This window comes from Neovison vison, chromosome 5, assembly GCF_020171115.1.
Source record: "Neovison vison isolate M4711 chromosome 5, ASM_NN_V1, whole genome shotgun sequence".
In the NCBI taxonomy this organism is placed as follows: domain Eukaryota; kingdom Metazoa; phylum Chordata; class Mammalia; order Carnivora; family Mustelidae; genus Neogale; species Neogale vison.
The window spans coordinates 57,610,436-57,628,135 of NC_058095.1; the positions used below are offsets into that span (position 1 = coordinate 57,610,436).

The 17,700-nt window shown below is 49.2% G+C and overlaps 1 protein-coding gene across 3 annotated transcripts in view; it reads right to left on the minus strand.

Moving 5' to 3' along the window:
- PIK3R5 (phosphoinositide-3-kinase regulatory subunit 5) overlaps positions 1 to 17,700 on the minus strand; it is a 64,257-nt gene that overhangs the window by 19,393 nt on the left and 27,164 nt on the right. For all 3 annotated transcript variants that reach the window (XM_044249078.1, XM_044249079.1, XM_044249077.1), the window contains exons 2-3: positions 4,405 to 4,520; positions 2,445 to 2,545 (exon numbers count right to left, since the gene is read on the minus strand). In XM_044249078.1, the coding sequence (XP_044105013.1) occupies positions 2,445 to 2,545; positions 4,405 to 4,507 (204 nt within the window). In that variant the 5' untranslated portion in view covers positions 4,508 to 4,520. The remainder of the gene's footprint in view (positions 1 to 2,444; positions 2,546 to 4,404; positions 4,521 to 17,700) is intronic.

A 17,700-nucleotide genomic window follows, 5' to 3' on the forward strand; every position in this document is an offset into this window, starting at 1 on the left:
TTACGGGAAACGTAACGTAACCACAAGGCAATAATTTGGGAAATACAAGTTTAAAAAAGAAAAAAAAGCACTCACAATATCTCCCCTCTAAACCCAATCACCGCTCATGTCGCAATGAGTTCTCCTAACACCATTTTTTCTCTGTATTTTCCTCTGCAGACATGTAAATCAGTGTGTGTATATTCTTACTCATTTTTAACCTATTATTATTTATAAATCAATTTCTGTTTTGCTACATTATCTCTAAGACCACCTTTCCCCCCTGCTCCTAGTTACACATTTCCATTTTATTTGGGTTGTATTTTTTCAAATTTGTTGTTGTCTTTTTTTTTTTTTTTTTAAAGATCTTACTTATTTACTAGAGAGGGAAAGATAGCAAGAGAGAGAGTGAGAGCAGCGGAGAGAGGGAGAAGCAGGCTCTCCACAGAGCAGGGAGCCTGACATGGGACTCGATCCCAGGACCCTGGGATCATGACCTGAGCCAAAGGCAGACACTCAACCCACTGAGCCACCCAGGCGTCCCCATTGTGTAGCTTTGAATGTATAGATTTCTTTTCCTGATGTCCCAATATTAGAAGTGTTTGTTTTTTCTTCCCTTATGGATTTTTGCTTTGGCAAGCAAGCATCATGTTAATCTTCATATACACTTTTTCTTCTTTTCTCTGAAGCTTTGTTTTCTTAAATGTAAATTTTTAATGCACTTAGAATCCCATCTGCTGTGTGGTATGCGCTAGGAAATGCACTCTGAATTTTTTCAGACGCTTAGTCAATTTTCAGTACACCGTTTAATAAATCTCACTGATGTCCTTTTTTATACATTAAAATTTGTTTATACCTTTGGATAATGCCCATCTATTTATTACCTGCATAATATTTCTTCTGCTAGATCTCTGTCATTTATTAGCTTCATTCTGGACCTTTAAGATTATCTTCCTGCTGTTTTAAATCCTTTTACAATGCACATTACTTTGTGCACATGACTTTTTTCCACAATTTGGATTACTTCTCTAGGTTCGAGTTCAAGAAATGGGATCAACATATCAAAGCCTATAAACATATTTCTGACCTTTGAAGCACCCTGGCAAGTTACTCTCCAGAAGGACTGTGCCAATTTTAATATGCCGTGCATACGAAAGCAGGGGTTTCACTCTAACCCTTCCCTGCATTCCTCATTGTAATTTTTTTTGCTGATTTGCTAGGCAAAGACTGTCTCATTATGGTTTTAATTTGCATTTATTTTATTGTAACCGAGGCAACATTCTTTCCATGTTTGTTTCCAAGGTTTATGTACTTCTCAGCTCATTCTTTGACCCACCTGCCACCGTACATTTGCACGGGATTTAGAATCCTTCGGTCAACACGCTAAAGGTGTCGGCCCCTTCTGGAACTCGTGGGCATCAGAGATGCAGAGAAAGGCCCACCCTCTGTGCTGCACTGAGAAATCTCTTTACCTTGAACCATGTGCCTGATACACCCACTCCTTGGTCCCTCCTACAAACCCTCCCCTATTGCTACATGGCTGCAGAGAATTGCGTTTATAAACTGAACACCCCAAAGGCAGTTTAGCTCTTCTGAGTTGGCCTGCTTATGGTCGGGGTCTAACAGCACCTTGTAAATGGTGGTACCAGAACTGGGGCCTTGGGTGTTCTGATAAACAAAGACAGTCCAGGGACAGCTGAAAAAGTCACATGTTTAAAAAAAAAAAAAAAAAACAACAACACTTAAGAAGACAATTCTTTATAGAAGAGCTAGCACCCTCTTTATGGATCCCCAGCTGTTCTAGAAGCCCAGCCCAGCTGAGCCTGAAACATGCCCTTCTTCTTAGTCGGAAAAGCCTCTTCATATGGTCTCGCTGTTTAATCGGTTTTCTCTTCTGTGTCTACTTTCCTGGCTCTTTCCAAGGAAAGGAATTCGAGAGAGCTTCCTCCCTCCTCTCTAGTGAATACCCAGACTTGCAAGAAATGTCTGTCTTAGGAAGCAGCTGAAAGTGAGGGGCGCCTGTGGGTTCAGTCGGTGGAGCATCTGACTGTTGAGCTGGGCTCAGGTTGTGATCTCAGGGTCATGAGATCGAGCCCTGAGTAGTCGGCTCCATGCTGGGCGAGGAGCCTGCCCGAGATTCTCTTTCTGCCTCTCCCTCTGCCCCTAACCCGCTTGTATTTGCTCTCTCTCCCTAAAAAAAAAAAAGAAGAAGAAGAAGAAGAAGAAGAAGCAGCAGCAGCTTAAACTCAGAATCCGGACTCCTGAATTTTAGGAATCCTCCTTCTCTTACTGAAAGGACAACAAGCCCCTTCTAGAAACATTCAATCCCCAAGCACTGCTGGAACAGAAAAGTCAGGGGTTCCCAGTGCCCTTTGCCAACCCCCCACGCTGGGCCAAGCACACCCCAGAACCAGCACTCCATGGGGACCTTTCCCTCGCGTCTTTGACCCCTGGCCGGCGCCCACCTCTCGGGTTTTCTGCAGGATCTGCTCCAGGAGGATGAGGAAGTGGCCCGGGTCCCTGCTGACCAGCTCCTGCAGGCTCCAGCAGTTGAGACACAGGCCAGCTGCAAAGGCAGAGAGAGAGAGGTGGGAGTTCGGGTCAGGTCCGGAGAGCAGCGGGAATCCCCAGGGGGCTGCACGGGGGGGCCCTCCTAGTTAAAGGGACGGTCTGAGAAGACTCTGGATCAACAGCCAACAGAGAGCGGTCCTGCAGAGAGCAGGGCTCATGAGACACAGAGACGGGCTGGGGTCCCCTTGAGAGGCCGCACTTCTACGACTCTGGCCCCTCCAGGGGGTGCTGGAATCTGCAAGGTGCAGGGAAGGAGGGCAGAGGCAGAAAGTTCTGGAAAGAGGAGGAGAAGAGCCATGGCAAGCTCAGTCCCAAAGCAAGACCAAGCCTCCGAGAGAGACCAAGAGTCCACCCTGGGACTGCCTGGTGGGGGGCCCAGGAAGGGGGTCGCTACATCCGTGTAGCTTTTGAAAGCCAGAGTAGGCACTTCTGTCCTTGTGTAACTTCCCCAGACTTCCTTACTGTGCCGGGCTCTATTTCCTCGTAGGCAGCAGGGGTAAACCCCTGGAAGTTAGTGGGGTGCACATGGAGGCCCGTGTGCATGTGCGCGTGTGCACGTGGTAGAGGCCAGCGCAGCAGGGGGAGGCGAGGGGAGCCAGCCGTGAGCTGCAGGGAGCTTGTGCTGCAGGCACCTTCAGGAGCTTGGGCTCCTTCCAAGTTTGGGGAGACCCTCACAGCGTTTTCATGCGGACATGGGGTTTTGTAAAATTGGCCAAAGCCAGATACTTTTGTCTTCTTTTACGTAATGATGCCGCCCCCCACCAACTCTATTGCCTACACTTAGGTTCCATCCAGACCGTAGGCAGTAAAGGACCACTGACTTGACCCTCTACTGTGTGCCGATAAGGTGCTAGGCTCTTGCATATGTGGACTCTGTCCCCCTGAGTCTCCCCTCCCCCCTTCAGGAAGAGGCTCCTGTGGCCGCCACTCTCCCTTTACAGGCGAGGCGAGGCAGGTGGGGTCCCGAGTAGTTAACCCATTCGTGTGACAGCAGCCAGTGAGAGACAGCTTTAATCTAGATCTGTGTAATTCCAAAGACCAAGGAAAACCTCTCAGAGGAGGTGACACTTGGTCTGAGGCCTAGATGAGAAGGAGCCAGCTACATGCCATTCCGAGGGAAGAGTTCCAGGCAGCAAGTGAGTGCAAAGGTCCTGAGGTAGGAAGGAACCAGGGAAGGAGCCGGGTATGTTCAAGGAGCAGTGGCTACCTATCTAATGGGGTAGTCAGAGAGGCAAGTGGGATATGGGATATGAACACTCTTAGAAGCATGAGAAATGATCAAAAGTAGGCACCAGTCTTCAGAGATAGAATCGCCCCTGCCTACAGATAAGCCCGTTCCTGGGTCCTGGGAAACATGTGACATGGAAGCTTCCTGATCACTGAAGCTCGGCTGAGATTCCCCCTTGTCCTGCAGGCAGAAAGGAGATGGGGCTCTGGAAGGAACCAGAACCCAATGCAACAGAATTCTGCGGTGAGTCATCTATGAATTCCGAGTGGTTCTTTTGGAATCAGCAGCTGTGGTTCTTCTAAGCAGGACCCATAGCTTCTTCCAGGACCTGTGTTTCTGGTGCATGTGAAGAAAGCAAGATAGCCCTGAGGAAGAGGAGGAAGAGGAGAAGGAGGAGGAGGAGGTGGAAGACATTGGGGGAAGACAGACAGAGTGCCACGTTCTGAAGGGCTACTCTCCATCAGGTGCTGTGCCGCACACCGGCTCACGGGAGGTCTGGCTCTAGAACCAGAACCCGCCGGCTTCTGTAAGCACTCCAGGGCTCACTGTCACACACACACACACACCGAGGCTTTTGGGGCCCCACCAGCCCCTCTACACTCCCCGCCTCCCCCCACCGGACCTACCTGACCAGGAGGTGGAGCAGCGGCTGAGGCTGAGCCCATGCAGGCAGCGGTCCAGGGCATGCTGGATGCGGTCCTCCGTGCACGTCGTGGCCCCTGGCTGCATCCTGAGTCATCGCCTGCACAGAGGACAGACACCCGTCAGCCGGGAGAGCCACAGGCTGGAGAAGCACATGGACCAGCGGTGTGGAGCTCCCTCAGCCTCGCCAAGAGCGCAGCACGGGGGGCAGGGGTTACAGTCGCTGCAGCTCAATAGCTCAGTAATGCAGGCTGCGAGGTGGATGGGGGCCTGCCTGCCCCACCCAGCAGCGGCAAGTGTCCCCATGAGTGCCTGGGAGGAGCCACACCCCACTGGGCAAGAGGACTCCTGGAGAAAAATCAGAATCACGTAGGGAGGGGGCTTTTTCTGTGCCCCCCCCCCCCGCCTAGGCTCCAGGGATCGACAGGGAGAAGGCTGCCGAACCTCAAGTTTCCTTTTCTGTAAAATGGGCTTAACAAGGCACCGACCCCAGAGGACTGTTGGCAAGAATGCCATAGCAGATGACCCCAGCGTGCTCTCGGGCCACGAAAGTCATCCCGCCACAGGCTTTGGCGCCCTTCCACTCTCCCGCATTCACCCCTTCTGAGAGGAGCCTGCTGCTGGCTGGTCAGGCCGGGTCCTGGCAACGAGCCAAGGAGGCCATGGTCCAGCTCGGTGGAACTGGGGAGGGACCAGGAAACCACAAGCAGAAGCCCTGAGCTTAGAGCTGGGCCATGCAAACGACATGCAAAACTGCGAAATCCAAACGGGGACCCAGCTGCGTGACTGGAACCCTTGGTTCGTGGGGGCCCCACGTAGGCAAATCCTCCCGCTTCCCCAGCCCAGGAGGAACCGCATGCCTGCCAGGGGACACATGGGCCCTCTGTGAGCTGTCCAGCATCTCCCCACATCAGCAAGGTCCCCACTGGGTCGTGCTCCTTGGCGTCGGACACAGACACCGGACCGCTTAACGGACCAAGAAAGAGGTCATCGCAGAAGGGGATGCCGTGAAGACAGATGGTGCCAGGGGCAGGCCAGATGGGGAGCCCATGCTAGGTCATCGGGGAAGCCTCCCTGAAGAGACCACGAAGCTGGACGAGGAAGCGAGGAGAGAAGCAAGAGGAAGAACGTTCCAGAAAAAAGAGGCAGCATGTGCAGAAGTCTGGGTGCAGGCGCGAGCCTGCCAAGGACTGAGACCCTGGAACAGAGGGCCAGGCCCCCCACCTTCTGGCTGCTGCGGTGACAGACTGAGCTCGGGAAAACCTCTCATGGGGGATTCAGGACCGTGCACGCTGGCTGTTTCCATGAGCGACACCGGCAGCCCAAGGATGTCCCTGGGCCCTTCCAATGTCCCTGATTCCTCCCTGGGCAGCCCAGGCAATGAGTCCACTGCCACTGAGCTAGATGGTGCGGGGTGCGGGCTTTGGGGCCCCGGGTGTGCGTCCTGGGAACGGACCCTAGTGACGAGGCCACAGCCTTCTGCCTGCAGTAGAGCCCCAGGACAGGACCCTCTCTAGCTTAGTCCTCCCCAGACTAAGGGCTCCTGGTATCCATTGCAGGAGCTGGGAGCTCAGGCACCTTCAGAAGGATGACTCTGGGGCGTGGATGGCTCACATGGCATCAGAAGACCCTCTGACCCCCAAGGCTGGTTTTTCCCCACGAGCCCCAGGGTGGGTTCTTGGAGGGAGCTCAGAGGCTGCCCCCCACCGCCCGCCCCTGCATCAAGTCCTTCATTTCGAAGAAGGGGAAGCAGAGCCCCAGGGAGGGGATGGAGCAGCCCCAGGGTGGGTGCCCGGCTGGGAGAGCCGGCTGGGCTGTAAGCAGACAACCGTATTGAGGACTCCTTCCGTGCTCCCCGACTGTGGCCAAGACCCAACTCAGGGGACAAAACGTGCTCAGTGACCCACCTGCTCATGTTCTAAAGAGTCATAGTGAGCCAGCAGCAGGGAGCCGGGGGGCAGTTACCCCAGGGGGCCTCAATGGGAGGGGTCCGTCCAGAAGGGGCACAGCCACCTACCCGTGCCTGCAAATACAGGAAGACTGGGAAGACATGCTGTCAAGAATTCCAGAGGACTCTCCTCTCTCTACCAAAGCCAAGGGCGGGGGTGGGGGTGGGGTTTGTCTTTAAAAGAATTCCTTCTCCAGACCAGACACCTGCGGTGGGGAGGGGGAGGCGGTGCTGCCATTTTGTTGTCGAGTGACTGCTTGGGAAGCACGCTGGCTTCCGGCTCCCTGTGAGCCACAGCAGGGCTGAGGGGGAAAGCAGGGAGGGCAGGTAAGGAGATGTGAGAGGTGGTCCTTGTGGGGAGGGCAAGGGGTGGGGTCTAGCCACAAAAGCTGGACCCGGGCTGTTTTGCTGGTAGTTGACCCTGGAAGGCTCCCTGCGGAGGAGGCAGGAGAAGGGAAAGTTAGCAGTAAGAGGCTGATGGGGGGATCATCTCTAGGGAGGTGGATGGAGAGATGGGTCATCTGTGGCACAGAGAAGTTACACGACTTGCCCAAGGTCACACAGCGAAGAGGTTGCAAAGCTGGGATTTGAACGCAGGGGGCCTGGGCCGGGCCACTACTGGGCGCTCTCAGCACAGTCAAGATGCCAGTTACCAGAAGGAAAAGAAAATCAGCTCATGTTCACACCCCCCAAAATGAAGACTCAATTAGCTATAACATGGTCTTGCTTTAAGAGACCTACCTCCCCAGCTATAAGGAATCTTGAGCCCCCCATGTCCATGTCTGTCTATACCAGCTACCCACCCTCCAGGAAGGGGATAGGATTGGAAGCTCAGTACCCGCTGAACCAGACCATCTCCAGCCTGGACCTAGGGCTGAACCACACCGACTGGGTTTAGAGTGCCCTCCGCCCAGTCCCTGCGGCAAGGGACACCCGGGTGTCACGAGGCAGACATTAGTCATCCTGCCCTACCGCGTCCCACTGTAAACACAAGATGCAAATCAACGTTTTCAGCCAACACTGCCTCTGCTGCACCCCTGTCCTGAGAGGGTCAGGACACAGTGCCCTGGGGCTGCTCTGAGCAGCCTTCACAGCACCCCTGCAACGCCTGCTGGCCCACACTTCTTCCCTTCTCCAGGCCCCCAAGACTCCCATCTCCTGGCCTTAGTGTCCCCAGCAGTTGACTGAAGACGATCAAGGCCTTCTCCAGGGATGGGGCAGGGATCCCCATGGCACAGGGCACAGCTCTCAGCATGCCAACTCCCCCTGGCATCCTGACACCATCTAGAGTTTTCCCTCAGCTGCTCTGAGAGGCAGACTTGCCCAAGGCACTGGGCCCTGGGAGCCCAGGCAGGTGGGAGCCTGACCGGGGTGAGGTGGGGGGACCCTCAGCTGAGCTGCCCTGGGGGTTAACCCAGAGCATCGTGGCTCACCACCTGGTCCTTTGGCACCCTCATTTCCGTTTGATGAGTCAGTCATCAGCTGTTTCTTGTGACTTGTCAGCAGAACCCTACTGGCTTTGGGGCAGAGAGGAAGGGGAAAGAAGGTGGCACTCCCTCCCTCCCAAAGGATGATGCCTTTTTTCAGAGATCGCCAGGCAAGGCCTGGCTTCCCTCAGCACCTTGGTAAGAGAAGAATCTATTGTGAAATTCCAGCAGCTGCCGGGAATGGGAATGGCCCTCACCCATGGTGGGGTCATGTTGAAATAGTCGGCAGCCGGGCTTGCCCCCATCTCCAAGTTCCTCTTCGGAGCCAGTAAGGGTGAGTCCTTAGTGGGGACCCTGAGCAGAACAGGGAGGCCTGCAGTTGGGGAGGGGTGAGCCCAGAGGGCACAGAGGGAGACCTCCTCTTCACATGTTTACCTGACCTCATGATGCAAGACAGGGTCATCTTCCCAAATGTGCAGGACTGGTGGAAGGTCTGCCTAGGTCCGACTCTCCTGGGGCAGCCCCACTGGGGCTTTTTTTCTTGGAGGATTTCTCAAACACTGTGGAATGGTAGAGGCAGAGATCCTACATCTCATAGCAGGAGAAATAGGTATCTCCAGGCCCTGGTCGGCACCCACACAGTCCCCCTGCTGTTCTGGAATATTCCAGGCCCATGCTTTGAAACCTTAGTTCCACAGGTGGGAATAAGAAAGGCACCAAGGCATGTGGTCCTGCACGGACCCTCCCCGCGTCAGTCCCTCATCACTCCTCCCTCTGCCCCTGTGGTTTGACCTCCCTTATCTGGCCCCACTCTTCTCCTCATGACGGTTCAAGGCAGAATCTCTTCTGTGACCTAATTTTAAAATTTCTCACCATTCAAAGCAGGAAGGATACACTCGAAACTAAAGATACTGGGGTAAGAAAGGAGTGAGAAGGAGAGGAGAATGAGCTGGCGAGGAGGAAGGGCAACACTTCTTTGGGGCAATTTCCGTGTAACCCTTTGACTCTCAGAACTACAGCAAGGTTTTACATACCCCAAATTAAATAACTAACTCAGGTCAACTGGGATTGCGGTGGACAGGGGGACAAAAATCTACAAAACGAATGGACCCAAATGCATTGTGAATGAGTGACATAACCACATTGTAAGGGACGGGGGAAGAAAGAATTAAACGGAGGAACTTTGGAAAATAGTATTTTGACTGGCTACTATAAGGCTAAAGACAAAAAGAACTACACATCAACATCATTTTGTAATTATTAAACCTGTTTGCCATAGGGATGTGTGTTTAAAATCTGGAGACCTCTTTATGTGTGTGCTATGACTAAGCAAACAAGTAAATGTATCATAGATTATGAGAGCCAGCTTCTCACTGTAGGAGAAACAAGTGACAAATAAGGAGTAGGGGAAATCTAGAATGAACCAACCTGGTTAGATGGGAGTTGGAGAAATCAGCATGAACTCATGGATTCTGAATGTATTTACACAGAGATACATAAAGAAGTGAAATGGATGTGTGTATGCTTCTGTTAAAAAGCATACATATAGGGGCACCTGGGTGGCTCAGTGGGTTAAAGCCTCTGCCTTCAGCTCAGGTCATGATCCCAGAGTCCTGGGATTGAGCCTCGCATCGGGCTCTCTGCTCAGTGGGGAGACTGCTTCCTCCTCTCTCTCTCTCCCTGCCTCTCTGCCTACTTATGATCTTTGTCTGAAAATAAATAAATAAATAACCTTTTTAAAAAAATGTGTACATATATTTTCTGGCTCTACCGAGAGAGCCAGGAAATGACATCCCAGTAGCAATGAGCACACCTAGTGCCCAGGTCTTGGTTTCTAAATACCATTCTCCACTCACAGGAACCAGGGTTCCTTAGAGGAATGGCTGATTCCAGGACCGGGGCAGGAAATATATAAGACGAACCAGGAACATCTTACAGTGCCAGAAAATAAGTCATTCCTTGAAAAGGGATGTGTCAGAGGACAGGGGAGCCAGCTTGAAAGAGCTTCCAACAGCTAAAGCCAGGACAATTTTAACAACAAAATAAATAATGAAAGTGCTAGATTATAATTTATAGAATGAAATAAATACTCTACAAAATGAGTCTACACTAATGTTCTAAACAGCTGAATAAAGGAATAAATGGAGGAGAAGGAACAGATCTTTTTTTACAAAAGAATACCAATCAATAAATGTGGCTAGAAGGAGAAAAATACAAAACCACCATTAGGCAAATGCCACAGTAGTAACCATCCTCGATATGACTATTAGAATCTGTGGATGAAAATCTCAGAGGGGACAGCATACCTGCATAGTCTCAGAGTATTTCCTCTAAGAAATTAATTGATTGCAAGGGAAAAATCATAATTGCACAGTGGAGAAACCCAGCACCACCTTAACCTCATAATCCAAGTTAATATTACCAACAATAAAATATGTCAAGATCCTATCTCCCCTGATAGGATGCACTGAGAGGGACATGATGTCACTTCTGCAGGATTCTTACCAAAAACATGCATAATCATGACTGAGTCATGAGAAGACATCCTATAATATAACTGAGCAGTTCTCGCCAGAATGTCAAGGTCATAAAGGTAAAGGAAGATCAAGAAACTGCCATAGATTGGAGGAACTTGAGGAGACACAATGTGGGATCCTGGATGGGACTCTGGAACTAAAAGGAGACATTGGGTGGGGAGAAGATGGCTAAAATCCAAATAAGGTCCACAGTTTAGTGAGCAGTGTTGTACCAATGATCACTTCCTGACCGTACCAAGCTACGTGAGTTGTTAGCATTCAGGGAAGCTGGTTGGTTGGGCTCCATATTTCTAAGACCCTTTCCGTAGGCTTAATATCCTCTAAACATACCTCTAGTTGGTTATTCAATGCCTTGTTGTCCTTCGTTACCCTGGTTCAAGTTTCCACCTCATGTGGGGTCACAGTTCCTAATTACTGGTGGGTGGGCCAATGCAGGGCTAACTGCTTCCCCCCTAACCCAGTGTTCCTTGACTGGGATGGAGAATCTCTCAGGCTCTTGGAGGGTCTCCGAGGGCTCCCTGTGAGACTACTTAAACTGTGTTTCCATTTTGATGGCAATCTAGAAATCAGTAGTCAGTATATTTTGGAGCACGTTCATGACACCTATGACCAAATGTTACCATAAAAAGTCAAAGACCGGTCTTCCTTTGAGACCACTGCCTAAAAGGATAGGGCATGCCTGTTCCAAAGTGTGTTCTTGGGGTCTACTAGGGTTCGGGTTGAACACAGTGAGTTGATAGAACATGTTTAGTAAAAGGAGAAACACTTACACCATCTGAGGAGAAACCAGAATATAAATTAGTGGAAAATTTGTGCCTGGCTTTTTACAAGCATTCAGTAAATGCTATCTATTAGCTATCAGCATGCTTTCTGGGCATAAACAATTCTATGGCCCAATTCCAGAGAGCTTTGAGACTGGGCCAGGAAATAAAACACTCTCTGATTGATTCCACTGCAGTCAGGCTTGAGAAGTGATGCCTTCTCTTTTTCAAAGACATGCACGTACTAGACTATTTGACTAGGAAGGCATCCTGGAGACCAGTTAGTGCATTCCTCCCATTCTACAGACAGGAAAATGGAGGCTCTGAGCAGAGAAGGGCCTTGCTCAGATTAGAAAGTGGCAAATCTATCACTAGAATCTGAGCCTAGAACCCAGGGGAGTCATGGCACCCTCCTGCTTAGGTGGGAGTCAACCTCTGCCATCCATCAGTGTGACCTTGGCTCTTCTCCTCAAGGTTATTTCTAGAATCCTTTTTTAAATTTCTTTTCATGGGGTGCCTGGGTGGCTCAGTTGTTAAGCCTCTGCCTTCAGCTCACGTCATGATCTCAGGGTCCTGGAATCAAGCCCCGTGTCAGGCTCTCTGCTCAGCAGGGAGCCTGCCTCCTCCTCTCTCTCTGCCTGCCTCTCTGCCTACTTGTGATCTCTCTGTCAAATAAATACAATCTTTAAAAAAATTTTTTCTTTTCACATTATCGCATAAGTATTCAACTCCTTCATGTATCAGCTTTGTGAATTTAGGTTTTCTGACAACATCATTCATTTTAATCAAGATTTAAAACCGTACCAGCCAAGAGCTGGGTCTAGAATTTCTACACGGTTTTTAAGAAATTGTTTCTGAACCTGCAATTTTAGCCCCTCTCTTATTCTAAATGTTGTAAAATTACTTTTAAAAAAATGCAGATCTGGATTGGATTTGTATTAAATATTTTTACACTACACCACAATTCTTTAAATAATTCTTGTTGACATTCACGAAAGATGTTGTAACTAGGAAAATGGCAGTGTTTCGTTGGGGAGAAGGCAGCAGCTTTAAGACAGATTTACTTTTTTGTTTGTTTGTTTCTTTGTTTTTATACTATGTCACCCCTCATTATGAGTTCCTTGTTTTGATTCATTTATTGCTCCGCTGCAGCCTTCTGAGTAACTTCACGATGAGTGTGTGGGTGAGGTAGTTTCTGGGCGTTTTTATGTCACAAGCCATTTCATTCAATGAGGCTACGATGAATTCTACCTTTGCCGATTAAAGCGTTGGCGTAATTCATAATTTTTTCACCTTCAGAATGTTTCTAGGAACCCCAAATAATCAACCAAAGGCATGGTTTTCACAAAGAGAGGTAGGTAAAGTGGTTTGCTACAAATACAGAAATTTGGTACAAGATAGAAATCAACTATTGCTTCATTATATGAATAAAAACCAGAAATTGCATTAGGAAAAAAAAAAAAGAAAGAAAAATATGAAGAAAAAATAAACTTTAAGAAAATAGGCAAGATTTTGGGGTGCCTGGGTGGCTCAGTGGGTTAAAGCCTCTGCCTTCAGCTCAGGTCATGATCCCAGGGTCCTGGGATCAAGCCCCGCACTGGCCTCTCTGCTCAGCGGGGAGCCTGCTTCCTCCTCTATCTCTGCCTGCTTCTCTGCCTACTTGTGATCTCTCTCTGTCAAATAAATAAATAAAATCTTAAAAAAAAAAAGAATAGGCACGGTTTTAATGAAATAAAATTTTGAGGGACACAAAAGAAGGCAAATAAATGGAAATACATACATTATTATGAGCTGGGAACACTCGGTATCAAAGAATTAAATAAAAATGGATCAGAGCCTCAATGTAAAGAGCTTCAGTGATAAAACTCTCAGAAGACATAACAGAGAGGCTTCCTCACCATGGATTTGCCTGTGATTTCTTGCCTATGACACCAAAAAGCAACAAAATAAAGACAGATAAAGTGGATCTCCATCAAAATTGAAAACTCTGTGCATCAGAGTCAAGAGAGTGAAGAGGTAAACCTACAGAATGGGAGAAAATATTTGTAAATCATCTATCTGACAAGGAGCCAATATCCAGAATATATAAAGAATTCCTACAACTCAAGAACAGCAGCAACAACAAACAACCATTAAAAAAATGGACAAGGGACTTGACCAAACAGTGCTCTAAAGAAGACATCCAGATGGCCGACGGGTACACGAGAAGATGCTAACATCACTCACGGATAGGGAAATGCAAATCAAAACCACAAGGAGAGAGAGGCGCCTGGGTGTTTCAGTCAGTTAAGCGTTTAAGTGTCTGCCTCAGACAGCTCAGGTCATGATCTCGGGGTCCTGATATCAAGCCCCACGTACCCCAGGCTCCCTGCTCAGCTGGAGGGGTGGGGTGTGGGGGTGACTGCTTCTCCCTATCCCTCTGACCCTCCCCCACCACTGTGTCTCTCTCTCCCTCTCCCAAATCAACAAAAAAATCTTAAAAAAAAAAGAACCCAAAACCACAATGAGATACCACCTTGCGCCCATTCAGATGACTACCATAAACAAAACAGAACAATAAGAAGGGTTAGTGAGGGTGAGGAGAAATGGGAAGCCTCATGCACTGCCGAATGTGGAATGGTGCTGGTGATTTCCCCCAAAATTAAAAATAGAATGACCACATGATCCAGCAATTCCACTACGGAGTATATCCAAAAGGGCTGACTGCCGGGACATGAATGGACCCTGTAAATCTGCGTTATGGCATCATTATTCATAAGAGCCAAACCTCAGGAGAAACCCCAGTGTCCACAGACACAGGTGAATGGATACGCAAAATACGGTGTATACCGAAATGGGATATTCTGCAGCCTTAAAAAGGAAGGAAATCCTGTCACATGCTCCAACACGGAGGAACCTTGAGGACACTGTGCTGAGAAAAATAAGCCAGTCACGAAGAGAAAAATACTGTACAATTCCCCATCTAGGAGACACCCAGAGCAATGAGATTCATAGAGACAGAGCTGAATGGTGGTTGTCAGGGGCTGGGGGAGGGGACACGGGTGCAGAGTTTTAGTTTTATACAATGAAATGAATGTGCTTCGCACCACTGATCTATATACACTTACCAACATGAAGATGGTAAATTTTATTTTATTTATTTTATTTATTTTATTTATTTAGGGGCACCTCAGAGGCTTAGTGGGTTAAGCCACTGCCTCCAGCTCAGGTCATGATCTCAGGGTCCTGGGATCGAGCCCCTCATCGAGCTCTCTGCTCAGCGGGGAGTCTGCCTCTCCCTCTCTCTCTGTCTACCTCTCTGCCTGCTTGTGATCTCTCTGTATCAAATAAATAAATAAAAATCTTTCAAAAAAAAGATTTTTATTTATTTATTTGACACAGAGGGAGAGTGAGAAAGCTCAAGCAGAGGGAGAGGGAGACGCAGACTCTCTTCTGAGCAAGGAGCCCGATGCGGGGCTCGATCCCAGGACCCGGGGATCATGACCTGAGCCGAAGGCAGAAGCTCAATGGATGGAACCACCCAAGTGCCCTGAGGTGGTAAATTTCACATCATGCGTGTTCTACCACAACTTAGAAAGGGAAACAAATAATTAATTGACGCCTTTGCAATATTACATAGGAATGTCAATTCTCTGTAACTAGTCTACAGAACAGGAAGGATGGAAAGAGGGTGGGTAGGCAGGAAGGCTGGCTATTTCAAGAGGCTGTTCTGTGTCAGATACCCTGCGGGGCACTTTCACTGGCTTGCCTAGTTTAATGACTGTCATCAGCCCACTACCATAATGAGAGTCACCCACAATTCCTACAGCTCAGGGAGAGTCAGCCACATATTTGCCCAAGTTCTTGGGGTCCCCGTTCCTATGAGCCAAGCTGGAAGCACATCCAAAGTTGGCCTGACTCTCAAAGCCCACATTCTTTCCTGGGCCGTGTTCATAGGAAATGATCCCTGCTGTTTGATAGACACTCAGAGGGCTGAGTATGGGGTTGTGCCTCTGTGTTATAATTCAAGGCTTCCAGCAAAGACATCCTGCACACAAATTGCCCCAATTCTCATGGCCAGTGATTCATTCCCCACTGGGTTAGGATGGCTCACTTCCTCTGGCCTTGCTGACTCTTCAAAATGCAAGCTATATGGAGGGATATTTAGTCACAGATGTGTCCCAGACAGCAGTGAAAGTAGAGAGTGGACATCAGAAGGACTGCAGGGCCACAAAAGGGGGGAAATGGGAAAAGGGAAGCAGTGGTGGTTGGAGGGGGCGTGGGGAGCAGGAAGGTGAAGCAGACGGGCACACAAAGGGAGAGCTGCCTAGGAAACAGAGATAAGCCTTCGCTTACTTCTCACCTTTGCTCATGCCCTTCTTTACTGAGGGAAGGGTGCCAGGCTGCTTGGGAAGACCAGCGTTGTGGTTAAGACCAACAGGAAATAAGAGGAGGGAAGGGAAGGATAAAGACACTCGTGTCCGTTCAGCTGACTCTATACCAGAGACCACTTAGGGCTTGAAGCCCATGACCTTGTTCCTTCTGAGCAACCTTGCAAAACCCTGAACATCTAAGGATCAGGAGCATCCCGGTGGCTATGTGACTTTCCCCAGGTAGAACAACTAGCACGCAGCATGGGCAGGAAGATTTGAGCCACGTGAACCCAGTTCTGTCTGACTCCCTCCTATCCAGGGAATCGTCAGAAAGAACCAGAGAAGAGAACAGGATGCCCCATGCTGCCATTGCTGTTTTTTTTAAGTTTTTAAAAAATGTTTTAGCTTTTTTTAAAAAAAATATTTTATTTATTTATTTGACAGAGAGAGAGATCACAAGTAGGCAGAGAGGCAGGCAGAGAGAGAGAGAGAGAGGGAAGCAGGCTCCCTGCTGAGCAGAGAGCCCAACATGGGGTTCAATCCCAGGACCCTGAGATCATGACCTGAGCTGAAGGCAGAGGCTTTAACCCACTGAGCCACCCAGACACCCCAGATGCTGCCTTTGCTATTATACTTAGAATAATAGCAGCTAATGCTAACTGAGGGGTTACTATGTGCCAGGCACTGTTCTAGGTTCTTTCTACGAATTAATTCACTGAATTCATAGGAGGTACACACATTCTTGTCCCCATTTTACAGATGAGAGGAGTGAGGCATAGAGGGTTCTCTCAGCTGGCAAATGACGCCTGGCCTTTCTTGGCATGCCCTAGCATCTTGGCGATAAAGGGGAACACAAAACGAGCAGACTGAAATTACTGCCAAGATGGGGAATGCAACAAGGACTACAGGAACTTGCCAAGGTAAAAACTCGCAGGCTAACCCCTGAGTACTCACATGCCACCTCTTAACATTGGGTGCTCAAAATGTGATACAATGTGGACACAGTAGGACTCTCGTTTTCTCCTCCCAAATTGTCCTCACCCCAAACTTCCCCATGTCAGCCAGTGCAACCCACCAATCTTCATGAACGGAGGGGACAGAGGCAGCCAACTGTCTGGAAAGGGGGCTATTTTAATCCAGCTGCCTTTAAAACACAGAGCCTGTCCTATTTGCCGCAAAGGCTTGCACGGTAACAAAGCAATCGATAAATAAATGTAAAAGCTCGAGAAAGGCCAATTACACCTACACGGGCAGCTTTCTGATTTTTCCAGAAGCAGCCAAAGGCGGTGGTTGTCATGATGACTTGTGTTCATCACAGGCTACTCGCGCTTGCCAGGTTCTTCGCCAGTTTGTCAGACAGAGTGACTCTTTCACAGTTTGGGGCAAGGAAGACTGCGTGGAGCCTTCTGACATCCAGACGCTTTTTCATAGGAATAGATCCAGCACAGACCGGTTTCAGCCATTATTCTGCCCCGTCCCTCCACCACATTTTTCCTCCCTCCCAGAGTGAGAACCACTCAGCACCCCCGTCTTCTCTCCGTCCTTCCAACAACAGGTGCCTGAGCTCAGACACCGACACACACATCTCTGTCAGCCTCCTTCTCCTCCCTCTCTTTAAACTCTTGCCAATTATTTAAGTAAAAAAAAAAAAATCTCTTGCCTCCTCCCTTGCCAGCCCATTCATGAATACGGTTTAGGGGTGCAAGAGAAACTCCTCCGGCAAGAAAAGAAATCGTCAAGGTTTGTGGACGGAACTGAAATCAGAAACTCGTCCTGATACTTGGCCAGGTGTGGTTTTTACAACTTTTTACAAAACAGACACTGATTTCGAGAGTCCCAGAGAGCCCAGTCTAGAACTCCCTGGGACTCTGAGGGGCTATTCACTGGTGTTCAGGCAGTGGACGCTGAGGCAGTCTTTCCCTAGTCTCACCAAATACACTCACAACGACGTAGAAAAACTCACAGTCCACAGTGAAGACCGACACTTGGTATGGTTTGGGCATCGTGTCTAAATCAGATGGAAATGGATTTGGGAAATCCAGGTTTCAGTTCTGGCCAAAATCTCTATGGAAGGTGGGCGGGGCTGGCATCATGGCTAATTTAAAGTTTGGCCCCCAAAGTGGATGTGCCCCCTTTCCAGACAGTTGGCTGCCTCTGTCCCCTCCGTTCATGAAGATTGGTGGGTTGCACTGGCTGACATGGGGAAGTTTGGGGTGAGGACAATTTGGGAGGAGAAAACGAGAGTCCTACTGTGT